The sequence below is a fragment of the Nelumbo nucifera genome, chromosome 8, assembly GCF_055504915.1.
Source record: "Nelumbo nucifera cultivar China Antique chromosome 8, China Antique-T2T, whole genome shotgun sequence".
NCBI lineage: Eukaryota > Viridiplantae > Streptophyta > Magnoliopsida > Proteales > Nelumbonaceae > Nelumbo > Nelumbo nucifera.
Genome location: NC_142656.1, coordinates 9050742 through 9073528, shown reverse-complemented (window position 1 = coordinate 9073528; position 22787 = coordinate 9050742). Strand labels below are relative to the sequence as shown.

At 39.5% G+C, this 22787-nt stretch overlaps 2 protein-coding genes across 11 annotated transcripts; both read right to left on the bottom strand.

Annotated features, from left to right (window-relative positions):
- Positions 1–7148: 7148 nt before the first annotated feature.
- LOC104592107 (E3 ubiquitin-protein ligase ATL42) lies at positions 7149–8912 on the bottom strand. Its single transcript, XM_010251306.3, has one exon. The coding sequence runs from the start codon at positions 8765–8767 to the stop codon at positions 7409–7411; it is 1359 nt and encodes a 452-aa protein (XP_010249608.1). The 5' UTR covers positions 8768–8912; the 3' UTR covers positions 7149–7408.
- Positions 8913–13339: 4427 nt separating this feature from the next.
- NINJA (Putative interactor of JAZ) lies at positions 13340–22314 on the bottom strand. Of its 10 annotated transcripts, XM_088893028.1 has the most exons (6): positions 22144–22314; positions 21891–22004; positions 21576–21697; positions 21228–21358; positions 15296–16542; positions 13340–14073 (listed from the first exon to the last, which is right to left on the bottom strand). In XM_088893028.1, the coding sequence occupies exons 5-6, from the start codon at positions 16437–16439 to the stop codon at positions 13598–13600; spliced, it is 1620 nt and encodes a 539-aa protein (XP_088749154.1). In that variant the 5' UTR covers positions 16440–16542; positions 21228–21358; positions 21576–21697; positions 21891–22004; positions 22144–22314; the 3' UTR covers positions 13340–13597. The 10 variants fall into 10 exon arrangements, with proteins under 10 accessions (XP_088749154.1, XP_088749151.1, XP_010249606.1 ...); XM_088893025.1 differs by having other exon boundaries at positions 21576–21731; positions 21891–22314; XM_010251304.2 differs by having other exon boundaries at positions 21891–22314.
- Positions 22315–22787: the final 473 nt, after the last annotated feature.

Here is a 22787-nt window from a genome sequence, read left to right as displayed (position 1 = left end):
AATCTAGGAATTTCTCTGTCAAATAAGCTTATAAAGCTAAACAAACTCCTATCCCTAATATCCCAGATAATGTGAAACTTTGTTTTCTCAAAATTTGGAAACTTCCTGTACTGCCAAGACATCAATTGTTTCTGTGGAGACTCTTTAATAATTTTCTCTTTATTCGAAGCATCATGTTTAGAGACCCTTCAAATAGAACTTGTCCCCTTTACAACCAGACTGAAGAATCTATCATTCACCTTTTCCTTCATTTCTCTTTTGCCCGAGCAATTCTTTTTGGGAATCCTTAGAATATTGATTTCTCCATCATTCCTCATCAAACTTGAAAATCTTTTTTCCATCATCTCAGCAATCAAATCCAAGATAATCACCTCTTGCGTCTCATTCTAAGCTGGATTGTCATCCCTTGCTACTATATCTAGAATGCTAGAAATAAGAGAATTTTTTAAAACACCTAGACCTCTTCTATGCGAACACTCTCTAGAATTAGTAAAATTTTTCTTCAGTCTTCTACTCCTGATACTGTAAAAGATTCAACTTCTTTCACTATGCATATCGGACTTTTTAATCTCTCTATCTGTACTAATACTGAATTAATTGTTTTCACAGATGCTTGTAAAATTTCTAACTCCATATTCTCCTTTGGTATTGTAATCTTAAATACCAACATGCACTGCCTCAAAATTATTGGATGCCAAACTTCTTATCCTTCTGAGATTGATCAAGCTGAACTGTTTGCAATTATGTAGATCTTTTTGAAACTCCGAAATTGGAATGAAAGAAACATCAGCCTATGTTCAGATAATCAGATCGTTGTTTAGGCATTGAAAAAGACTGCAAGGCTCCCTTAGTTCTGCCAATAGCTTTTGCAAGGAACCAAGTTTTTAATTTCCTCATTCCAATTTAATGTAAATTTTACCCACAGTATCCAAAAAACAAAAACATTAGTAATTCAAGACTATTTTAATTACAATGGCTATTCTGAAGGATACCTCTTATGAAGCATTTCGTAAATATTTCCTCCCTTTAATATACTTTCCTTTTACTCGCCAAAAAAAGCCCAATCCAAATCTTTGGAATAAATCAACAACCCAGACCAAAACTTGTTTCAATACCCTATCACAACTCATCAGTACAGGACAAATCCGAAAATGCCAAATTGCTGAAATTTACCGTGGTAAGTGGTAACTACGTACTACGTACGAATGGAAATGACAATTGACGACAATTTTCACTTGGTAAGTGGGGGGTCATTTGAATGGACAGGATGTCCACATATAGATGATACAGGTCGTGTTATGTGATAGTACATCCGTGTACATAAATACTCCACCCTAAAAATTCATAAATTACACCTGGGTAGTCATACTCATATCAGATGGAGATTGGAGGGAGAGAAGTGCCACGGAAAAATTGAATTCAAGTACGCTACCACAACCAATCCCATCAAATCATTCACCTAATACAAATTACAAAATCACCGACCATCCTTTTATTGACCTCCACCTCCCTGTAATCCTCTCTATTTTTCACTGATTTCCTTGTACTCAACTGAACGAATTCCCATCAACCCCATTTTCTTTATTCAATAATTAGTATTTTACATCAAGGTTAATTCAAACCATGTCTTGGACAGTGTTTGGTATATATGTCATCGTTAAATTATATCCTATCATGTCGATTCATATACATCGATAAAAGTTGATCTTCATTTATATGCATGTCAACTATTGAAGGAAGCTTCATTTTAACGTTTTCCCCCAACAATTAAGTATTTATTCACATTGTTCCATTGATATAGCGCCTAATTGTTACGGTCTAACACAGGCTTGGCCTTGTTTACGCTTGACAGGCTTACGTTAAGGGACACCATCGTCATTTTTGCCTGTAAGATTTTTGGGAGAATTGATCTTATCTTCAGGCAGACCACCAAAAGCTTAAAGTACTCTTTGGGTGCCTAACTTTGGCACTCCTAGACAATCATCCATTGCGGGGCGGCCCTGGTTAATGGCTAGCATGGCTACCAGGGTTCCTCATGGGCGCACACATGCTCATGGGGACAGTGCATGGACTGGCACTGCGCTACCGACACTCAAGGGAGGCTTGGCATGCGGGCCTGGCTCAAGCATGACCCTTCACCTCGCCAGCCCCTTGCCCAAGCTGAATGAGCTACCCCGTTGCCTCTAGCGCACGGGTGTATTCCGGCCCAAGCGGTTGCCTATCAACATGGCACACAGGTGCCCATCATCATCGGCATACAGGAGACCCTTCACATCGGTGCCCAGTCACCTCTTCGGCGCCCAGTCGCCTCACATCATGGTCGTCCCCCTTTAGCACGTAAGTGGCACCTTTCATGGACCGGCCAGAGCCAGCCGAGTGCCCTGGCCATGCGACTTGAGGTCATGATCCAGTGCTACTGACCTTAGTGGAGCCATCTCATCGGGCAACTCCTAGCCTTGCAGTCCACAAAGGCTTGTCTTGGCCTACCTTGGCCTAGACGTTGCATGGATTTCTTCCGCTGTAGAACTACCCCCGTGATAGTTGGTACCAGAGTAAGCTAGCCAATTGTTGCTGCAGTTGGTGTCAAGCAGATTAGCCGACAGCCAGTTGAAGCGGTCATCTCGACAAGCAGCACATTGTGGGGTGCGGTCCCTAGGCACTTCCACCTAAGATCAAGCAGAATTCAGATCAGGCCTAGTAAGAGGCCATTCATTGTTCGTGTCCCCATTCCAATGACCCCAAAACAGTGCCCTTGTGGGGGGCAGACACATTGGTTGTTGTGCTCATGCGGGAGCAGACGTGTGAGCCTTTTTTGGAAGGCTTATTGTGGCAATTTGAGTGGGGGAGTACCATGCTTCCTCACGGACTTCAGTTGCTGTTCATTTTGGTGAGGTGTTGGGCGGTGCGCCTACATCTTGGCTTCATGACAGATGAGCCATTGTTCCGTAGCTTTGTCTGAGGCACTACTAAGGCGGGGATAGCAGTCCGACGGTTGGTTAAGGAATATCACTAAAGTGGAAATTTTGCACAAAACAGGTCCTCGGTTGAAGCCACAATATTGGAATGTTAGGACTGTGGGTACACTAGTCGTTGGAGCATGGCGGCCCTACACCAGCAATGCATCGGAGAACATGCTCAGTTCACAGGCAGAACACTTGCAGCAGCGAAAGCGCATCACAAGGCGAGTGCATGTTCGGCAACATCATGGGTAAAAGTTACCACCACTCGCACACATTGCAGTCAGATCTCCTTGAGGCAGCAGCACATTGGGGCCCCCTCGGAGCGAAGATGTAGCCCGAACCGGCGAGGTGAAGTGTAGTTTCGAGGGCCAAGAGAGCATAAGCCATGACTAGGTTTGAGTAACCCGCACACAGCGTGGTGAAGACCGCATGCCAGCATGGTGAAAGGGTACACCCAGCGCACATCGCCTAGACCTATCACATCGTGTTCGGTAGCACCACCGAAAAGCTACCAAGAAGACGGTCGAGCCTTGAGGTAAAGATGATACATGGGGCAGACCTCCGCGAAGCACCACATCCAATTTCTTCGAGGGCCCTTCTCACACAATTCAACGGCATAGCCATTGCGCGGTTTGAGTAACCTCAACACTGGGGGTGAAGTCCAGGCAGGCCGGCATGGTGAAATGGTTCTATCCCCATAAATGGACACCAATATAGGCAAGACCTGGGTTGGCCAGGCGAGCCCTGGAACTGGCAGAAAAGTGGATGGCGCGGGACACAAACACCCATTCACGAGAAGACCATTGTCGAGGATGACAATGGATTGAGTGGGGGAGCCAATTACGGTCTGACACAGGCTTAGCCTTGCCTACACTTGGCAGGCTTACGTTAAGGGACACCATCATCATTTTTGCCTATAAGATTTTTGGGAGAATTGATGTTATCTCCAGGCAGACCACCAAAAGCTTAACATACTCTTTGAGGAGGGGTGGTCGACCTCCTTAGGTACCTAACCTTGGCACTCCTAGACCATCATCCCTTACGGGGCGACCCTGGTTAATGACTAGCATGGCTACCAGGGTTCCTCATGGGCGCACACATGCTCATGGGAACAGTGCATGGACCGGCACTGCGCTACCGACACTCAAGGGAGGCTTGGCATGCGGGCCTGGCTCAAGCATGACCTTTCACCTCGCCAGCCCCTTGCCCAAGCTGAATGAGCTACCCCGTTGCCTTTAGCGCACGGGTGTGTTCCGGCCCAAGCGGTTGCCTATCAACATGGCACACAGGTGCCCATCATCATCGACATACAGGAGACCCTTCACATCGTTGCCCAGTCACCTCTTCGGCGCCCAGTCGCCTAACATCATGGCCGTCCCCCTTTAACACATAAGTGGCGCCTCCCATGGACTGGCCAAAGCCAGCCGAGTGCCCCGGCCATGCGACTTGAGGTCATGATCCAGTGCTACTGACCTTGGTGGAGCCATCTCATCGGGGAACTCCTAGCCTTGCAGTACACAAAGTCTTGTCTTGGCCTACCTTGGCCTGGACGCCGCACGGGTTTCTTCCGCTGTAGAACTACCCCTGTGACAGTGGCATCCAATTGTCAACAAATTCTAAAAAAACGTTTATCAATCACTTTTTGTTTTTTATTTTAAAAATAAATAAAATACAAACATTTATTTAATAAACGGAAGTCATACTAAACACATACTTAGTTTTAGCGATAAATATTGAACGGTGATGCCAACACTAAAAGATTCAAGGAGATTGTTCTAACAAGTGGCAACCACTTGATTGGAATAGTGATCTTCAAATATGTTATCACTAGGGGTGTTCAAATTTGGATCAGAACCGAAAACCAAACCAAATAAGTTAATTCGGTTTGGTTACTTTGGATATTGGTTCAGTTCAGTTTTTAATGTGTTAAAATTTTGGTTCGATTTGTTTACAAAATTTAACCGAATTGAACCAAAAACCGAACTACTACATTATATAATTGTATATCATATAATTAATTATTTATATTAGTTGTATTATATTTTATTAATTTAATTATTGTTTTATATATTACACTTTTTTCCTAAATCTCCCATTGGGTTTTGAGCCCAATCGAAATTTTAACTAATATCAATAATAAATAAAAATACTATTTTAAATTAATTACTACTTTACTAATTAATAATTATCGCAAAAAAAAAATAATTACTACTTTATTAATTAATAATTATCACATAAAACTCATGGAATCACGACCTTTTTCTTTGTGCAAGATAGATCATGGATGGGATCACGAGTTATTATGGTTGTGGGCCTTGTGGGTGTCGTCCCTTCAAATTCCGGGATTTGGTGGGGGGGGGCTACACTCTACGGGAAATCGGAACACACGCATACCATAACATATCAATTATCTTTTTTAATTGTAATTTATAACATAAAATAAAATAACAAATTATACATCAAACGAGATGTGCGACAAAGACAAGAACACATCCATCACATATTCACCTACTTTATTAGTAAAGAAACAATACATTAGAAAGAAAAAACAAGTTTAACGAATGGATACCAAGTGGGCCTCCAGCCAGTCCAGTCCAACAATTAGAATAGCAAGTAACAAGAAGAACGACTAATAATAATGTCTAATTACAATTACAACTACGAATCTACGATTAGGTAGAGACAAGACAAGGCTCTATCGAGATCACTCTCCGTACTAATTAATTATTATTTACATGAAAATGTGTTGGCATGCGTGTTCCAAAAGGCATCTTGGGTTGTTTATTTCACTGTAATCCCAATTAACAAAAATAACGAATAGCAGACAGCAAGAAACACAGATTATATCATTACATAAATTATATATATGAAGCAAAGCTAGCGTGTGAAGCAGACTGCAGACACCTGGTAAAGGTGATGGATGATTCAAGGATTCCTTCCAAGACGAGGAGAAAGTGTGCTCTTACGCTTACGCTAACGCTAGTACCCTTTTTTTTTTTTTTCAATTTTTGTTTCCGGGTGATAATATATTAACAATCTTCTATCGTAATAAGATACTTACAACCAGTGATTTATTTATATATAACAATTCCTACCAATCCTTCTGTTATTTAAAAAAAAAAAAAAAAGAGTTTTTCAAGACAAGGTGGGGCGTGTTTGTACAGGCACAACTCATCAGACTGCTAGGTCGGTGGTAAAAATTGTCTGTTCGAGACGCGTGCGTGTTCTTTGTTGAATAAAGAGAGCCGATGAGAGGAATACCAAAGAGGGAGAGAGAGAGAGAGAGAGAGGAGAAAAGTAAACCCATTTGGGTTTGGGGGTTGACCATTGTTAGGGAAGGGATGGATATAGAGTCACGCCACTAAAATAAAAATGGGTTCACAACTAGGACAAGGAGATCAACCTGTTCAGCAAGTAATTGACCTCTTGTTATCAGTTGTCACCATGACTTCAATTCTTTTCTAAGCAAGGTAGAAAAAGTCTATGCCGTGAGTGGGTAGCACCAAGTACCTGTTTGGAATTTTATCAGGTCGGGTCCTTTTTCCTAAATCCAGGCTGGGAGTCTCAGCTGGGAAATCGATCTAAACCGGGTTGACACACACACACAAAAAAGAAAAAGCACAAATTAAACGGGGCCTAAATCGGGTTAAGTACTTGGTAACATTTATATGGGGTTGGCATATTCTTGATCTACAACCCTACCAAGTACCACCCTTCAAAGTCAAGATTTTAAGATTCCAATTATCAGTTCATCTCCCCCAGAACCAGAAAGAAACCAAAAAAAAAAAAAAGCAACATTTCTTGCACTTATTATATATCCATTTTCTGAGCTCAATTTGTATGGTTTGAACTGATTTTTTTGCATGGAATTAAAGAAGATTCTCACTACTTGATTATTCCTTGGGTCTCCCGGAGGATTCATGGAAAAATCACTTGGGCTTACTGCCCATGTTCTTTCTTTTTTTTTAAATGCTATTAATTAATTAATTAATTTTGTTCAGAGCACCAACACAACATGCAAGGGCTGGAGGAGAGTGCACCAGCATACACGAAACTAACTATGATTTAAGCGACGACTTTTATAAGCAATAACTGTAATTAAACTCATCTCTATAATTAGAATTTAGAAACAACCCCAATTACGTACAAGTTTATCATTTTAACTACCTTCATTCATCTATCACTGCTTAACTGTAATCAAGCATCCATGTTATTCATTAATTCGAGATAATGAAAAAAAGAATGAATAAAATTAAATGAAAACATATACTCTAAATTTATGTATTTGACAATCGCTACTCACATCAATCAAACTGGGTTTTTTCTCCCCAACCTGAATTCCGCCGGGTCACCATGTCTGTCAAGTGTAAAAATCACCATTGCAGCATCAAAGGAACTTCCAAGCACACTGCTGCTTTAATTATTAGAAAATCCAGTCTAGCTCTAGTCTATACATTAGAAGATTGTCTCGTGTTGTTCTGAGACTGTTGTTGTTGCAACCTCTTCTCTCTCCCGGCAAACCACTGCACTGTCCGTCTCGCTATGGGTAGCCAAAGACGCCTTCTCCGCTCCTCTTTTGCATTATTTCCCACTTTGATTCTATTATTTGCGCTGGATTCTGCAAACCTGGAAACCTTTACAATTTCGGACATCGATCTTTTCCCGGCAGTAGATTGATTCAAGAACCTCGAAGTACTACTAATATTGGCTTCGGGATTCGAAATATAAGGAAGGTCTGATGCATCGGAAATTGAATAGCTTCTATTGATACTACCAATCTTGCTTTCGAACGATCTTTTCCTCTCAATCTCCTCCTTAATCTTGATAATAATTTGCTCGCTTTTAGAAGACCCATCATCAAAATTTAATGTGATTGGCTGTACCGCCGTGAACCGCTGGCTATTCGAAGCCGAAGAAGAGAATCTGTTGCTGGACAAGACGCTAAGCATCTCCGAGTTCAAGAACATAAGGTCGGAGGAACTGACATCACTCCATCTGTTCTTGAGAACAACGTCGGAGACGATGATCTTGTGCTTGAATTTATGCAATAGCTTCTGCTGATCATCTTCACCACCACCACCACTATCTTCGTTACTTTGTTGTACTTGCAACGGCAACTCATCATCCTTGTCAATCTTTCTGAAACTGCTTCCGATACTGAACCTGGAAGACCCTTGATTGTCTTGCTCTCTGCAGACGAAGAGTTCGACAGTGGAGTCCTCCCCCAGGTCCGAAGGATTGCCCAAGTATCTTAAGCTATTAGAGTACGTAAAAGTGGAGAGGTCCTCGGGATCAACCTTGTATCTACAAAGAGGACAACTGGAGTGGTTCTCAAGCCATTTGTCAACACAGTCGATATGAAATGCATGCTTACACTTGGGAAGCAACCGGAGGATCTCGGTGTCTTCGAATTTCGATAGACAGACGACGCATTCGAGGCCTTCCCGGGACCCCCTGAGGGATGAGAATCTGAAGAAGGGAAGCGAGTCGATTACGGTTCTATCGATTCCGGATAGCCGTGACCTTGTTCGGAATAGACCCCGATGCTGGCGGTGGTCGAGTTCGTCCTCGTTATCTCCTCCAGGGTTAAATGGACCGAAAGCGGGAACGTGACAGAACTTAGCGTAGACAAGAAGAAGAAATGTGAGAGAGAACATGATGCAGAGGATGGCGATGACGACGGCGAGGCTTGGGCGGAACGCCGTGACGGCATCGGGTGGGGATGAGCCCTCCGCTCGTGTCCCGTTTTGCGCACCGACATGAGCGGACAAGAGAAGGAAGAGGAATGCAAAGAACAATGGCTTCATAAGGAAAAATGGTACGAATATATGGCCGGAATCTTATGATCCCCCGGCAAGCATTGCGGACTGCGGAGGTTCTGTGACTGTGAGTCCCTGGAGATGGAGACTTGGACACGGCCGCCGGTTTGTCTTGTGTTGTAAGACCTTGTATATATACATTAACAGATGATGAGGTAAGAGGTTGGGTCCCACCAGGGAATACTCATCCATCGTTATCATCATCATCAGGTTCTATCAGCCGAGTTTCTTCCTTTCTTCTTCGTACACGTAGGCAATGTATGTATTTAAATAAATTAATTTATTCAAAGAAAACGAATTATAGGGGGCATGGAGGAGACATTAATAGGTTTGACTGCCGACCCTGAAATCTGAATCATACGTTTACGGTGTACCCTCCAAAACGTACAAAAATTCCAAATGCATGGTTGGTGATTGATGTAAGTGATGTAACTATAAGAGCAAAACAAGGCAAGCGTAGCCGTAGACTCTCAAGCTGGCTTAGGTATAACGCATAAAGTGCCACCATGATGGAGCGTAGTACATAATAAGACTACTGGACGTGGATGGCTTGTGGTTGAAGACTTGAGGCGTTTCGGCCTTTCGGGTTTGTACTTTGTAGAATCCCGCAAGAAAGCTGTTTTGCTTTTGACTTTGTAAAGTTGTAGTAAGTGAGACAAAGTGCTCAAAAAAGTGAAAAAACAAATAATCAAATATTCAAATATCCAAATCCAATGGGAAGGAGGGATGGAGACTGTTTGTGTCGGGTCGGGTAGGGAACTACGGAATTACCCAAAGTATCGTTCTATTCCAATTTCCAAAGATGGAGATAGTGGTTAGAAACAATGTTTCAAGACTCGGCTCGAACCCGACGATTGAACCGTAAAAAACCAGGAATAGGTGGCCTTTAACGGATTGGGCGGACAGATCACCCTGTGAAGTGTGAAGCAATAAAACTGGGACCTGGAGAGCATTCTGGTTTTTACTCCAATCTAAGTCTTAAATTAACACTGGTTAGACTTAGACTACACACATAAGCTGTGCTTGTTGTTTCCGCGTCTGAGAGAGTTCCTACAAATCTACAACGAGAGGATTAAGGAAGAGCTTTATTGTGTGCAGCAAATCCCAAAAAAAGTCAAACAAAACAATGTCCTTCATCATGAATCATATTCCTAGACGCTTCAAACATGATTTATAGTCACTAGTCCCAACCTCTCTATTTTAATTTTTAAACCATGCATCTACTACTCCCAAATCCCATACTTTAGAAGCTTAGCTTAGATCATTAGATGGCACACGTAATATCTTTCAGGCAAGGTAAAGGCCCATTTTGAAGATTTTCGACACAAGACCCCCTTGGGCCTTGGCCTTGATGCAACTCTAGCCCCCATTAACTTCTAAACCCCAAATCAAGTTGTTAGATACAATGATGATGGGTTCCATCCCTGCTGGCCCCACTCTCCAGGACCATCCCCATATCCTACTAGAACCAGACCTTAATGGATCTGCACTTGATCACTGTCCCTTTGGGTCCAAAAAAAGAAAACCTATCCATTTAAACCTAGGGCTAGGTGGGCCTCACTTTGGCATGGTCTCCACCTATGTGTGAACTTGGTGGGAGCCTGGTGGTCCAGCTCCCCCAGCCACGAAAAGTATCCTAGCCCAGCCCTTTCATTTCAAGACAAAATGACTGGGTCAGGCCTTCCTTTGCCAGGGAATGGGATGTAACAAGGGACAAGGAGTGAAAAAACAAAAGTCGGTGGCCAATTAGACCCCCACTACTGCCAAAATGACTATCCTAGACTACCCGTGTTTTGCAATATTGCTTTTGCTTTTCGTTTCACAGCAATGTTTGTTGTGAGACAGGATATAAATGCATATATGTCACAATGGTGATGGGCAAGTAGTATACAAGGCACCCACCAGTTTACAAAGCATAAAATTCTGCGAACTTTTATCCTAGACTACCCATATTGTCTTTATTGTGAATTATTTATTACAAACAATAACTTATTACAAAATCAAGGGTAATTTAGGAAATTTATTTTGGTTGACTTTCGTGCACTTGTTAATACAACTGATTAAAAGAAAGATGGTTTTAGGCAAGCGAAGCAGCAGCCATGCCTTGTCTGAACTTTGAAGGAAGCCATGATCCAGCCATTTATATCAAGGTGTAATGGGTGTAATGTAAGAATATTATATGTTACTTTGCTTGCTTGGTTTTCTTTTTTTTTGGGTACAAAAAAGGGGCACTGACAGAGACGGGGTAGTGTGACCCCAAAAATCTTCCCATCTAATTTTCTCAATTTCACTCTTGTCTTGAGTAGAAGTACAATCCGGAGAGCAATTGACCTACGTTTGTCAAAAAGCCGCCAGAAAGTTTGCCTCTCTATGAACATGAGTGAATCGGAACCTCTTCCGACTGCTTCTACATAACACTTTAATGTCTTTAATGATGCTAGACAATGACCATGGATGCTTGCACTTTGAATTGATGCATGTGATGGTGAGGGCAGAGTCTCCTTCGGCAGTGGAATCTTCAAACAGTAACTCCAGCATGCCTTAAAGAGCCTCTCACGCCACCCAAACCTCCACCACTGTAATGTTGTTGAAGCCTATGGAATGGAAGTTGAATGAAAGAATAACTCCATGGTCTTTTGAGGAAACCACTAACAGAGACGGGGGTACTTTGCTTGCTTGGTTTTCTATTGGAACCATTTGTTTCTTCCTGGTCTTTTGAGGAAACCACTGAATACAGAATATTTTGTGCTTCAAACTTTATTATTTGGAATGTGCCAACCATTACCAGCTGGAGTTGTCATTCCCCATAGCCTCAGGTTGGATGAATGGTGTAAAGAAGAAACTTCCCTCGAGAAGATTTCAATCGTTATCCTTCCTTGAATCTCAGAAATTAAGTCAGACCCCCCCTTTTTTATGTTCAGTCAGACCCCTCAAGGGGTCAAGTTGGTATATTTTGTTTAATAGATGATCTATTAATTGTTTGAGTATAGGCCAACCATTCATGTGCATGAGATGAAACTTAGACAATATGTTAGCTTGTGCCCAATATATTTTCTTTCTCTGTCAGTTTTGGTTTGTTATCATTCTCTTTCATTTTCTTTTCTTTTTATCACCCAAAAAACAAATTGAAAACGCCATTTTCATCCTAATACAAAGATCCCTGTTCAAGTTCTTTTTTTTTTTTTGAGTTTTATATAATACAGCTCTTCTTCGGTTCTTCCCCTTCACAGTGAAGCCAAAAATATGAGTGTATGTATGTATTACAGTTTATACATATCAAATTTTGAAATACAGGGATTAAAAAATTTAAAATAAAAAATCGTTCTTCTCAGAGAATAAACTACGTTTTCGAAGCTTCCACAAGGAATTTTCTTTATATACATTTAATGGGCAAACCCCTAGTCTCCATTTAATTAAAATTTGAATCAGTGACCTCTACATGCAGGAATATGTATTCCCCTTGCACATATTTTATTATCCTTAAGAGTTCAACAAAACCAACTCATATACCTTTTTATTTTTCGGTGGACAATTCATCTACTTTGTTAGCAGATTTCTAGAAAATTAAAATCTCCCGCACTTTTCTCCTACGCTTGCTTTTAGTCTAGGAAATGCATCTCGTTACACGTCCATTATGGAAAACCTGTCACAGACTGAATGGAAGTGCAAGAAAAAGTACAGTAAAAAATTGTAGAAAACCCCAACTCTCTGGACTCAGTTAAGAAATGTATGGTGTAGCCAGCAAAATTTTACAACATCACTGGGGCTATTCAGTATGGAGAGAATTTTGGCTCAATCACTTTTTCATAGTGGATGCTAAAGTCACCTCATCCAATATTCAAAAACTTTTACAAAAATAAGGTAGAATCCACCATAAAATGCGAATATCCCTACAATTTAAAAGAACTGAAAGTCTTTTCATTAGGTACTATTGGCATTTCAAGTACAAACACTGCCGCATCAGAATCACATAGGGTTTTGAGTTTTAACTGTTAACTTTCTGCTTGGCTGGAAACTGTTTAGTTAAAACAGCCATAAAATACTTCACGGGGAAACCCCTTTTAGGGGGTGTTTCTAAAACACATCAAGGTGGAATATGTCGGCTCCTATATTACTCGTTATGAGGTGCCTCAGACTTCTCCAGGCAATTCTAATTACAGGGTGAGAAAAACCATCTCTATTAGATGATTCAGAGGACAATAGTTTTTTATTCTACCTTCCAAGAGGATGAGCTTCATCAGAAGCTTAGGGGCATCCGATCAGACTACACTCTGTTCGAAGATGTCAAAGTGGGTACGGCTCAGAACCTTAAATGGGATCAGCAGCACGAATCCCGGTCCTCCTCTAAGGCCATATCGTTGGTTGAAGAACAAGGAAGAAGATATTTGGCTACCTGAATCCAGAATCACAAGTATTGTAGAAGAGAACAATGAACAAGTTGCGTTCCATCGTAAGTCTAGAAGTTGATTTTATCATCTTAAACTTAATCGAACAATGAACAAGTTGCTGCAGGATAAATCCTCGGTCTATCACCCAAACATAATTTTTAGAGACAACTAATACTGTAGAAAGTGGGTGCTTAAATAATGTTACAAATTTGACAACAGAGTATCTTTTTAAATGATTACATAGAAGTTGCAGAATAAATACCGGTTGCTCATCTGAGTTAATTGGATGAAAATAAAGAACTGAATCATATATGGCAAGTAACGCAACGAGGAAGCTTACAAGTGGTACAGAGAACCCATATGGATGGTTCTCATTGCAATGGTTAAATACGTTATCAAGCTTGGCCTCACACTCACTGAGAAGCTATGACTAACTCTGAGCCGAAGCTGCAGGGTTGCTACTAGGATATGAAGGCAAGCCTGAGTTGTTCTCCGGATTGGGGTTATCTGCATTGGCATGCTGAATGAACTCTTCAGGAGACATATGTGACCCATGGCAAGCACAGACGATCCTAATCTGATTTTTGTTATATCTGTAGGTAACTCCAGAAATTGTCCTACCATTGGGGCCTGTACCCGTGGTAGAAACCCATGGTAGATCCGGGTAGGAACCACACCCCCCAAATTTCAGTCCTGCAGCCAAACCCGGCCTTATAGCTGAACCTTCCTGAGGGAAACCTTCCATTATTGGTTGGTCAGATGCTTCCTTTGGCCTGAAGATCGTGCTATTTCCCTTCACCTCATCTTCTGTTTGGGAAGAGGAAGAGGCACCACCCTCTTCCACGGTGTGCTGTTTGCCACTGCCTTTTGCCAACTCAGATGCCTTCGCATCGTACAACAAAGCTTCTGATGAGATAGATAACAATATCAGGAACACAACACAAAGAAGAGTATATAGGTAATATGATGAGAATCTTTAAAGAATAAAATGTTGGAACAAAAAAATGAAATAACATGGCAAATTTGTAGGGATTAAGATGAAAAGTAAAACAATCTATTTCGGTCTTTTGAAAATGAAACTCTTGATCATAAATAGGGCTGCAAACAGTATCCGTTTGTCTATCCAAATTCATATTTGAATTCAATCTGATTGGTTAAGGCTGACCACGAATTCAATCCATTTACAATTGGATCAAATATGGATCCACTTCTATACAATCTGATTCATTCAATTTAAATATATGTGCTTATATTTACTTCAAATATATATATATGAACTTTACTAATAAATACAATATATATATATATAATATATATATATATATATTATATTTATTAGTAAAGTTCATATGAATGTGTGTTTTTACTAAAGAGTCATACATTCCAAGTTTCAAACAAGTTATTTTCTTCATGATATACAATAGTGAAGTTATTTTAGTTAATTTTATTAATAACATATAATATTTGATAACTTTTTTTTGATAATTATTTGATAACTTATTATTGTTATTCAATATCTGATTGCAATCAAAATTATATTCAAATCCAATATAAATCCAACAGATAAGAATCAACTTAAATCCCAAATTTGGATCTACTTATATCTGATTCAATCTGATCCATTTTTAGCCCTAGGCCATTTTTCTAAGTATTTTTTTCTAAAGATACAGGTTAAAGTTTCACAAAAGTTATTTTTAATTTATTTTGTTCATGATATACAATATCAGCCATTTGAAGTTCATTTTATAAAAATCTATACTATTCTGATCATTTTAGTCTATGAGACCATGACTCCTCATTGAAAAAAAAGAAAGAAAGAAAAAATCAAAGATAAGGCCCATCTGACAACACTTTACAAACTGTGTAAGAAAACTACTAGGATGAGCCATCTCTTTCCTTTCAGGTGCATAGCAAGTCAACAATCATCCATGATCTACAAGACAGATGAGTGCTTAACCTAGTTCATCAAATATACCATCATATTTAGGACATCATACCACCATGCCATCCTTTGCCCCTGAGAACCCAACTTAGGAACAAACGCAACAGCAAATACATGATGAATAATTGCACAAATACATGTGTGTTTGTGCACTTAAGAAAGAGATGGAGGGGGGAGATTGCTTACCTTGGGTTACCTTTATGCCATCTTCGGATTTATCCGAGTTCAGCGTCACACCTCCAGTGCTCCTTCCAGCAAAGGGAGGGAACTGTTGCGCATGAGAAACCATCCCCCAGGGTTGATCTGTCTCTAATGTCGGAAGCTGTACAGGTGAATAGCCAAAAGTAAATGGCAAAGTGCCAGAATTCATTTGTTGGCCCCCTGGCCGCTCATTATTTGCAGGAGGCATCAACTGCATCATGCAAGGTCCAGAAATTCCTGATGTGTTGGGTGCACCAGCAGGGTTAGGCACCTTTACAGGTACAGAGTATGGCACAGTCATCACAGTAAGCGGTTGGAGAGAAAACGGAATTCCATAGGTCATATTCCCAATCTTGGATTCATTTCCTAGTGGAACATTAGACTGCTTTTTGCCTTGGACATCTATGACACTTGGTGAATCAGTAAGCACATGACCTTCCTTGGGAACCTCAGAAGAGCCACTACCACCACCCATGTACAGCTTGGTGCCATCTTCATGGTGCATGGCCAACCTTGAAGTTGAGCCTTCAGCTTCAGATTCTGCCACATCTTCATTTTCAGCAGTTGAACCATCTTCTGTTGTCAGTGAAACATGTGAACTCCTCACTGGAGTAAGAACGGCCTTGGGAGGATTCTTGCCATGTCCATCAGCATACTGAACTTCACTCTCATGTTTCTTTTGGTGGTTTACATCCTCAAACAACATTTTACGTTTATTACCTGCCTCTGCCCACAGCTTGCCCCCTGTCTCATGATGATCTGACTTTTCTTCTTCAGCTTCTGCTGTCATGTTACTATTTGAAGACCAAAGTCCTCCATATCTGGTGAACTGTGGGACATTGTTCCCATTCAAGTCCACAGAAGTGCATGTCTCAGGAGTGGATTTCGCAAGGCTAGTAAAAAAGTTCTCCTGGGTCTTCATCAGATCACTTTTCTTTGAACCATTATCCAGGTCCTGTTTCTGAATACCAGTATGAAGGAAATCTTTAAAATCACCCATTAATTTATTGCTATTACCACCTTCATCTGTCTTACTATCTGATGAACCACCATCTTTACCCTTTGATTTACCAGCAAACCCACCACAGGAAAGACCCAAGCTCAACACAATTCCATTCTCATCCTCCATCTTTAACTATGTGCTAAATAGGCACTTCCTGTTCTTATTTGACAGAACTAATCATTCATGAACGTGTGCCTCAAAAAGAAAGGGATCATCTTCAAATAGATGCCTGCAGTAAAAATTATATCTGATCTCAAAATATAAGTATTAAAAAAAAAAAAGGAGAGGAAAATGGAAGGAGAGCATGATTACACATGGACTCATAACAACTCATATGTGTTCTAAACTTAACACTGAATGATATTTAATATCTATTTTTTTATTTTGTTTTAAAAGTTAGTTATATTGTAAAGATTTGCATTGTCTTAACAAGTTTATTAAATTAAAAATCTTAATTACATTAGGAAATTTCAGGTTTGCCTTTACCGTATCCCTCTTGTAAATGTAGATGCTACAAGGTGAAATGTCAAGGAAGAAATTAATAATGGAAAAGTCAATCGAATGGAGGGTACCCCCTCAAAGATGCATTTTAAGAAGTCTGTGAAATGGACTTCACATCCCTTGAATGGAGGGTACCCCCCTTAGTTACCAAACTCCAAAACAGATGGTCTCTTGTTATCCCCCATTTTGCCAAACCATCTGCTAAGTTGTTTGCAACCTGAAGTACCCATCTGATGCTTGTCCTCATTTCCCCCATCAGACTTCTAATTTCCCTGACCATATGCCTGTAGATCCACATTCATTCCTGATTACTCCCCAACCATCTTGTGACTGCCTTGGAGTCTCCCTGACCATATTCCTCAGCTAAGTGATGTGTTTGATCACCAAAACAATCTATATTCATGAGTAAGTGAAGTTGGGAATGGCTATTCTGATCCACAGGCTTCAGAAAAATAAGAAAGTACAAGTGACTGAGGCAGAAGTTACTTTGGAAATAATGCCCTCTAAGTTGAAGCAGCGCCATTTTCTCATCTAAATATCCTTTAAATTTTCTGTAGTGTGGAAGCAGGATTAGGTATTGAACACAGAACTCATACTAAAAATTAAGTGTCCAGCAAAGGGATGATACTGAATTCTCTTTGCAACAAAGGTTTCCATGCAGACAATAGTAGCAATGGAATCATCATCATCATCCATGCCTTATCCCAACTATATGGGGTCAGTGCTTTCCTTTTTGACGTTGCAACCCACACAAGACCCATCCGAAATATCGAAAGCTCGACACAGTCGCAACTGTCTTGATAATGATATAGAAGTATTTCCTGATGAAGATGCAATCCCATTTGATGGAAGAAAAGACATGAGAAATAATGGTTATTAAGAAAATGTTTTTAAGGACCATCACAATGCTTCTTCATTGTGATCCTCATCCTGACATCTATACTTTTTAAGGAGTAATCAAAACTTTAAAATCTATACTTACATGTATAAATATCATCATCCATGTAAGGCATGGATGATGCTTGGTGTAATGTTAAGATCTTGGGTTGACAAGCATGAGAATGTGGATTCAAGTCTGAGAGTAACTACATAGAGTGAAAAAAGCCAAAGGTTAGGTCCAGTCCACTCCCTCCAAAGACCCCAAATAGCTGTGACCAACATTAGGTAATGGCCTTTTTATGTAACATGTAAAGAAATACAAAAAGTTCGGAATCTATATTAGTCCCATAAAAAGTCTTTATGTACAATCAACATCTACACCCAAAGCAGCTGACCAATTGTAGGCAAAGTCCAATCTTCTGAAATAATGAATCCACCCTTCCCAAGATCCTAGATAGCTGTGACCAACATTAGCAGATGACCTTTTATGTTATATGCAAAGATATATAAAGAGTTTGGAAGTTGTACCACTGTACCAGTCCCATAAAAAATCTTTACAATGAATGTACCACCAACATCACCACCCAGAACAACTGACCAATTGTAGGCAAAGTCCAATCTTCTGAAATATTTGAAGTCTTGTAATGCTAAAGCTCATTCTTTCAGAAAGCAGAAAGTGCCATGGACACTCAAAATTAGCATCTTACCCACATCAGATGTGTGTGCACACACCAAAATGATAATTGAAAAGAATCATCTTTTTGTCACATATGTAATACGTGACTAAAGAACTTAAACTATTAGAGAAATTTTAGACATGAATGATAATTTTCTAATACTTTTTAATAATAGTATAATCAATCTATGTTTACACTGATTTATGCATCTATATTTAATCTTTTTTTCTTTTTCAATAATTACCCCATTATTATATAATGTAGAAGATATATCACTACAAATTTAAATTAAAACGGAAACATAGCAGCTGAGTCCATGAATCATATTTTGTCAAGATTGCTGAGTTTGACACCTTCTACCAAAGATTGTGAATACTAGTACCAGTATCCATGTAACATAGGTTTTCTATGTCAAACAAATGATAGATATTTGAAAGTCTTCTAATCATTTTCTTGAAATTTCTTGTTACACCAACCTTATACATTTGTTGTAAAGTTGCAAAGATGATTGTTCCCAGTTGTTGCTGCACGGTCAACAAAGTAGGCTGGCATTCACCAAGGTAAAATAATATTTTTTTTTCCTTTTCCCTTTTTTGTATGTGTTTTTTGAACCTTGAAGGCAAGGTTGACTCTGATGGGTAGGAAGCTCATTAATATAAGAAATCTATTTACCAGTACTAACTATTAAAGAATAGAAAAAGGGCAGCCCAGTGCACGAGGCACCTGCCAATGCAGAGTCTGGGGAGGGACAGATGTACGCAGCCTTACCCCTGATGCACTGCACATACAGAGAGGCTGTTTCCAAGATTTGAACCCTGGTCACCCAGGTCACAATGGAGCAATCCAACCGTTGCGCCAAGGCCAACCACATAGAATAAGAATCTTAATTACTTACTACCAGAGAGGCTGTTTCAAATTACTTACTACCAGGTTTTAGGATGCAAAAGTGCAAACTCTTGAAGAGAGCAATATAGAGTTTGATGTCAAATTTTTGCCATTAGAATTATGAAATTGGAGTTTCTAGAAGCGTCACTTGCTTCTCATAAAACTATTGTGCCTTGCACAGAAGCAAAATCTAAGTGTATAAACCATTTCTGATTGAGTAAAACAGCTAGTTCCATCAAGACGTTTAATAGAGAAAAATGCCACATAAGCCAAGAAAATCGCAGCAATCAATACAGCCCCTGCGTTGTGTACTCCCTAGTTTGACCAGCATCATGATAAAAATATTGAAGAAGTCAACATTACCTGATTAAAGAGCTAGAAGTTTGTTATATATGGCATGTAATTTCTGGCCAGAATATTCACAGCATATATCTCAGACAAATAAAATATTTCAAGCCTCGTAAACTAGCAACTGCAAGCACTTCACTGAATTGAACAAAAGGAAAAGAATAAAGTGTAGTCTACCCACTATCATAATTGCACATGAAAATATACTCATCTTATTATTTAAAAAAAGTTTTTCCACAATATATATTTAATAAACATGTCCAAAAATAAGTGTGGCAGAAATACAAATGTTGAGATGGATGAGTGGGAAAACTAGAAAGGATAGGATCATAAATGAACTTATTTGAAGAAACGTAGGAGTAGCTCCAATAGGTAATAAAATGAGGGAAAGTATACTAAGATGGTTTGAGCACATGTAGTGAAGATCAACTATAGAACCAGTAAGAAGAACTGAGAAGTTATCTGTTAGACTATTACAAATTGAAGGAGCTAAAATAGATATGAGCAAGCCAAAAAAATTGAAACACCAAGAAATTGCTCTGGGAAACAAATCAAGTTGATGACAAGAGAAAAAAGTGAATTGCCTCAATCAAGTGGACCCATGAAACCCAGTAAGACAATTAATTGCAGAGAGAAAAGTGATGAAGATGGAAAGATGACTAGAAAAGCAGAAAAAAAGTGAATGAATTTGAGCCTTTGAGTTTAATAGTCTGCAGTTAGGTCTGGAACATGCACAGCTTTAAAATAGGTATACAATAACAAAGGATTAAGACAAATAGCTGAAGTTAAAATTCCATCACTTGTTTTGTGAGGCATATCCATATATGCATGATACTATATTACAAACAATCAATTGCATTTTAGGAATGAGGGAAATAAAACCTGAAACAGCTATATAAAAAAAATGCAAAAAAAATTGGGAAATGGAAATGTCTAAGAAAAAGCTGGAGTGGTCAGTGGTCCAAAGCTACATGAGGACAAATGGACACGTTAACTTATATTCCACAAGGAAAATAAAGAATTAACTCAATATGTTCAAATAAAATACAAAGGAAAGTTTAAAAAAAAAAAAAACTATTTTGTAGCTTATTAAATCAAATAACTCTTTCATTTGATAGAATTGTGATCATCCAGCTAAATTATTATATCATATCACTTGTATGGTAGCAAAGTTTTTCCAAACAACGAATTGATATTGTTCAACATGTGGTATCCATTGCACCAATATGACAAGGAAAATCTAAGGAGAAAAAAGAGAAATGGTTTCATATTGTCTTGTTTAGGTATACGATTGCAGAGAATGAGTTGCCAAAAGAAGTGTATATATGATATGAATAACAAATGCATGTAAACTTAGTAACAACGATGGAATTATGCTGGAAGTTGCAACCAGAACCAGGAGAGAGAGAGAGAGAGAGAGAGAGTACATGCACATCTAGATATTACAATAGTATATGGGATAGTGAATGCAACGGCAAATTTATCAAGTCACTGATTGTTAGATTTTTTCCTTCAACCACAGACAGGAATATATCAATGCTCCAAGCCTCCTAAATGTAGCAGCTGGAATTATGTATTATTCGGAATCTCCTCTGGAGGATAAACGAAGATACATAAGAATCACCTGGACTATTTAATTTGCATGCAGACAAAGAATTCTACGATGTGATGTTCGTTAGAGGAAACGAAGGAATCACGTAAGCAGCGACGGTGGTTCCTGCATTTGGTTCTTTCGGGTTCTTGTTTATGGACGACCTAACAAAAAAACCAAGGAAGAAAAAAAAATAAATTCTAAGAACAACACCAAACTCTAAATTCTAAACCCGGGTTTCGGAGAAGGAAAACAGGCCATGAGAAACCCCAGAGAAGAATAACACAAAAACATGTTTCCACTTCATTAAAGCCACGACGAAATTAACATTATAAAGACAGCGAGATCACAAACCCCATTGAGTTAGAAAGAAAATCATACAAAACGAATTCAAATGAGCACCGGATTCTGAGATCCCCTTCTCTAGCACAAAGTAACGATACATCGATCGGCCATCTCAAACCCGTAGGTTTTCTGGTGGGAATGGATGAGCACAACCCGTACTGTAATAGAAGCCCAAATCGGACCAATATCAAGCTTCAAAAAACGTAAATTTAATAATAACTTAGTAGATTTAAACCCTAAATTATACCTAGAAACTACAAGTTAAGGTCACATATATCTAACAGCGTTCCTGCATGTTGTTAATCGTTCAAGAAGGAGATGAGATCGGATCCTTAGGGCTCGTCTAGATACCTGCAAATAGCATTGAACGCGACTGAGATAGATACAAAGGGAAGAATTCAAGTCTGCAACTCCAGCACCTCACCGGCTATTCCCTGACTGCCTGATCTCTGAATCAGGCTTTGGCTGGAGATCAGAAGATAAGTGGGGGTCACTTCAGAGTCTCCAGCTAGAACACAAATCTATATTTTGGTTTAACTAAAGCTGTGTAGGATTGAACCTCCGATGAAAAGAAGAAGCAGGGGAGGAGAAAAAAAAACGAAACCTAATATGAGCTTGAGAATTTTGCCATCGCTGATAACCGCCGTCTGCTTAGCGGGGGGAGATCAAGATGGAAATGGCGGGGGAATTGAGAGTTAACGAGTAATAAGAGAAAAAGTAGTTGGAAATGGACCGGGAAAGAGAGAGGAGGGGCAAGAATCAGTCGGTCTAGAACAGAGGGTGGAGAAAAGAGGAGCAGCATTCTGATTGGACCAGCGCGGGGAAGCCCTTTTGCCATTAATGGAGGGCAAAATAGGTATTGAAGAAAGTTGAGGCGCCTGTCGAGAAAGTGTAACGAAGAAGGTTGGGCGGGCCGGTGGGTCATTCCCCATATGGTTTTGTTAACATTTGTGATTTATCTATTTCGTCCTTCTCGCGAAATTTTTCGGAGATCTTTTTCTAACAGTTTTTTTTTTTTTATAAGGAGAAAATTCTCAATTAGTATATTGTACTTTTGGCTTAGTGATACTTTGGGTTCTAAATTTTTAAAACGTGTCAATTTAGTATTTACCCATAATCAGTTATTAAGTGGTATTAGAAAAAGTGTCTTTCAAGTATCATCTAAATTCTCTTTATCAACCATCCAAGCATCGATGAAAGATGAAAAGTCCCAAATTCTTGTCTCTTTTTAAATACACACTCAGACAT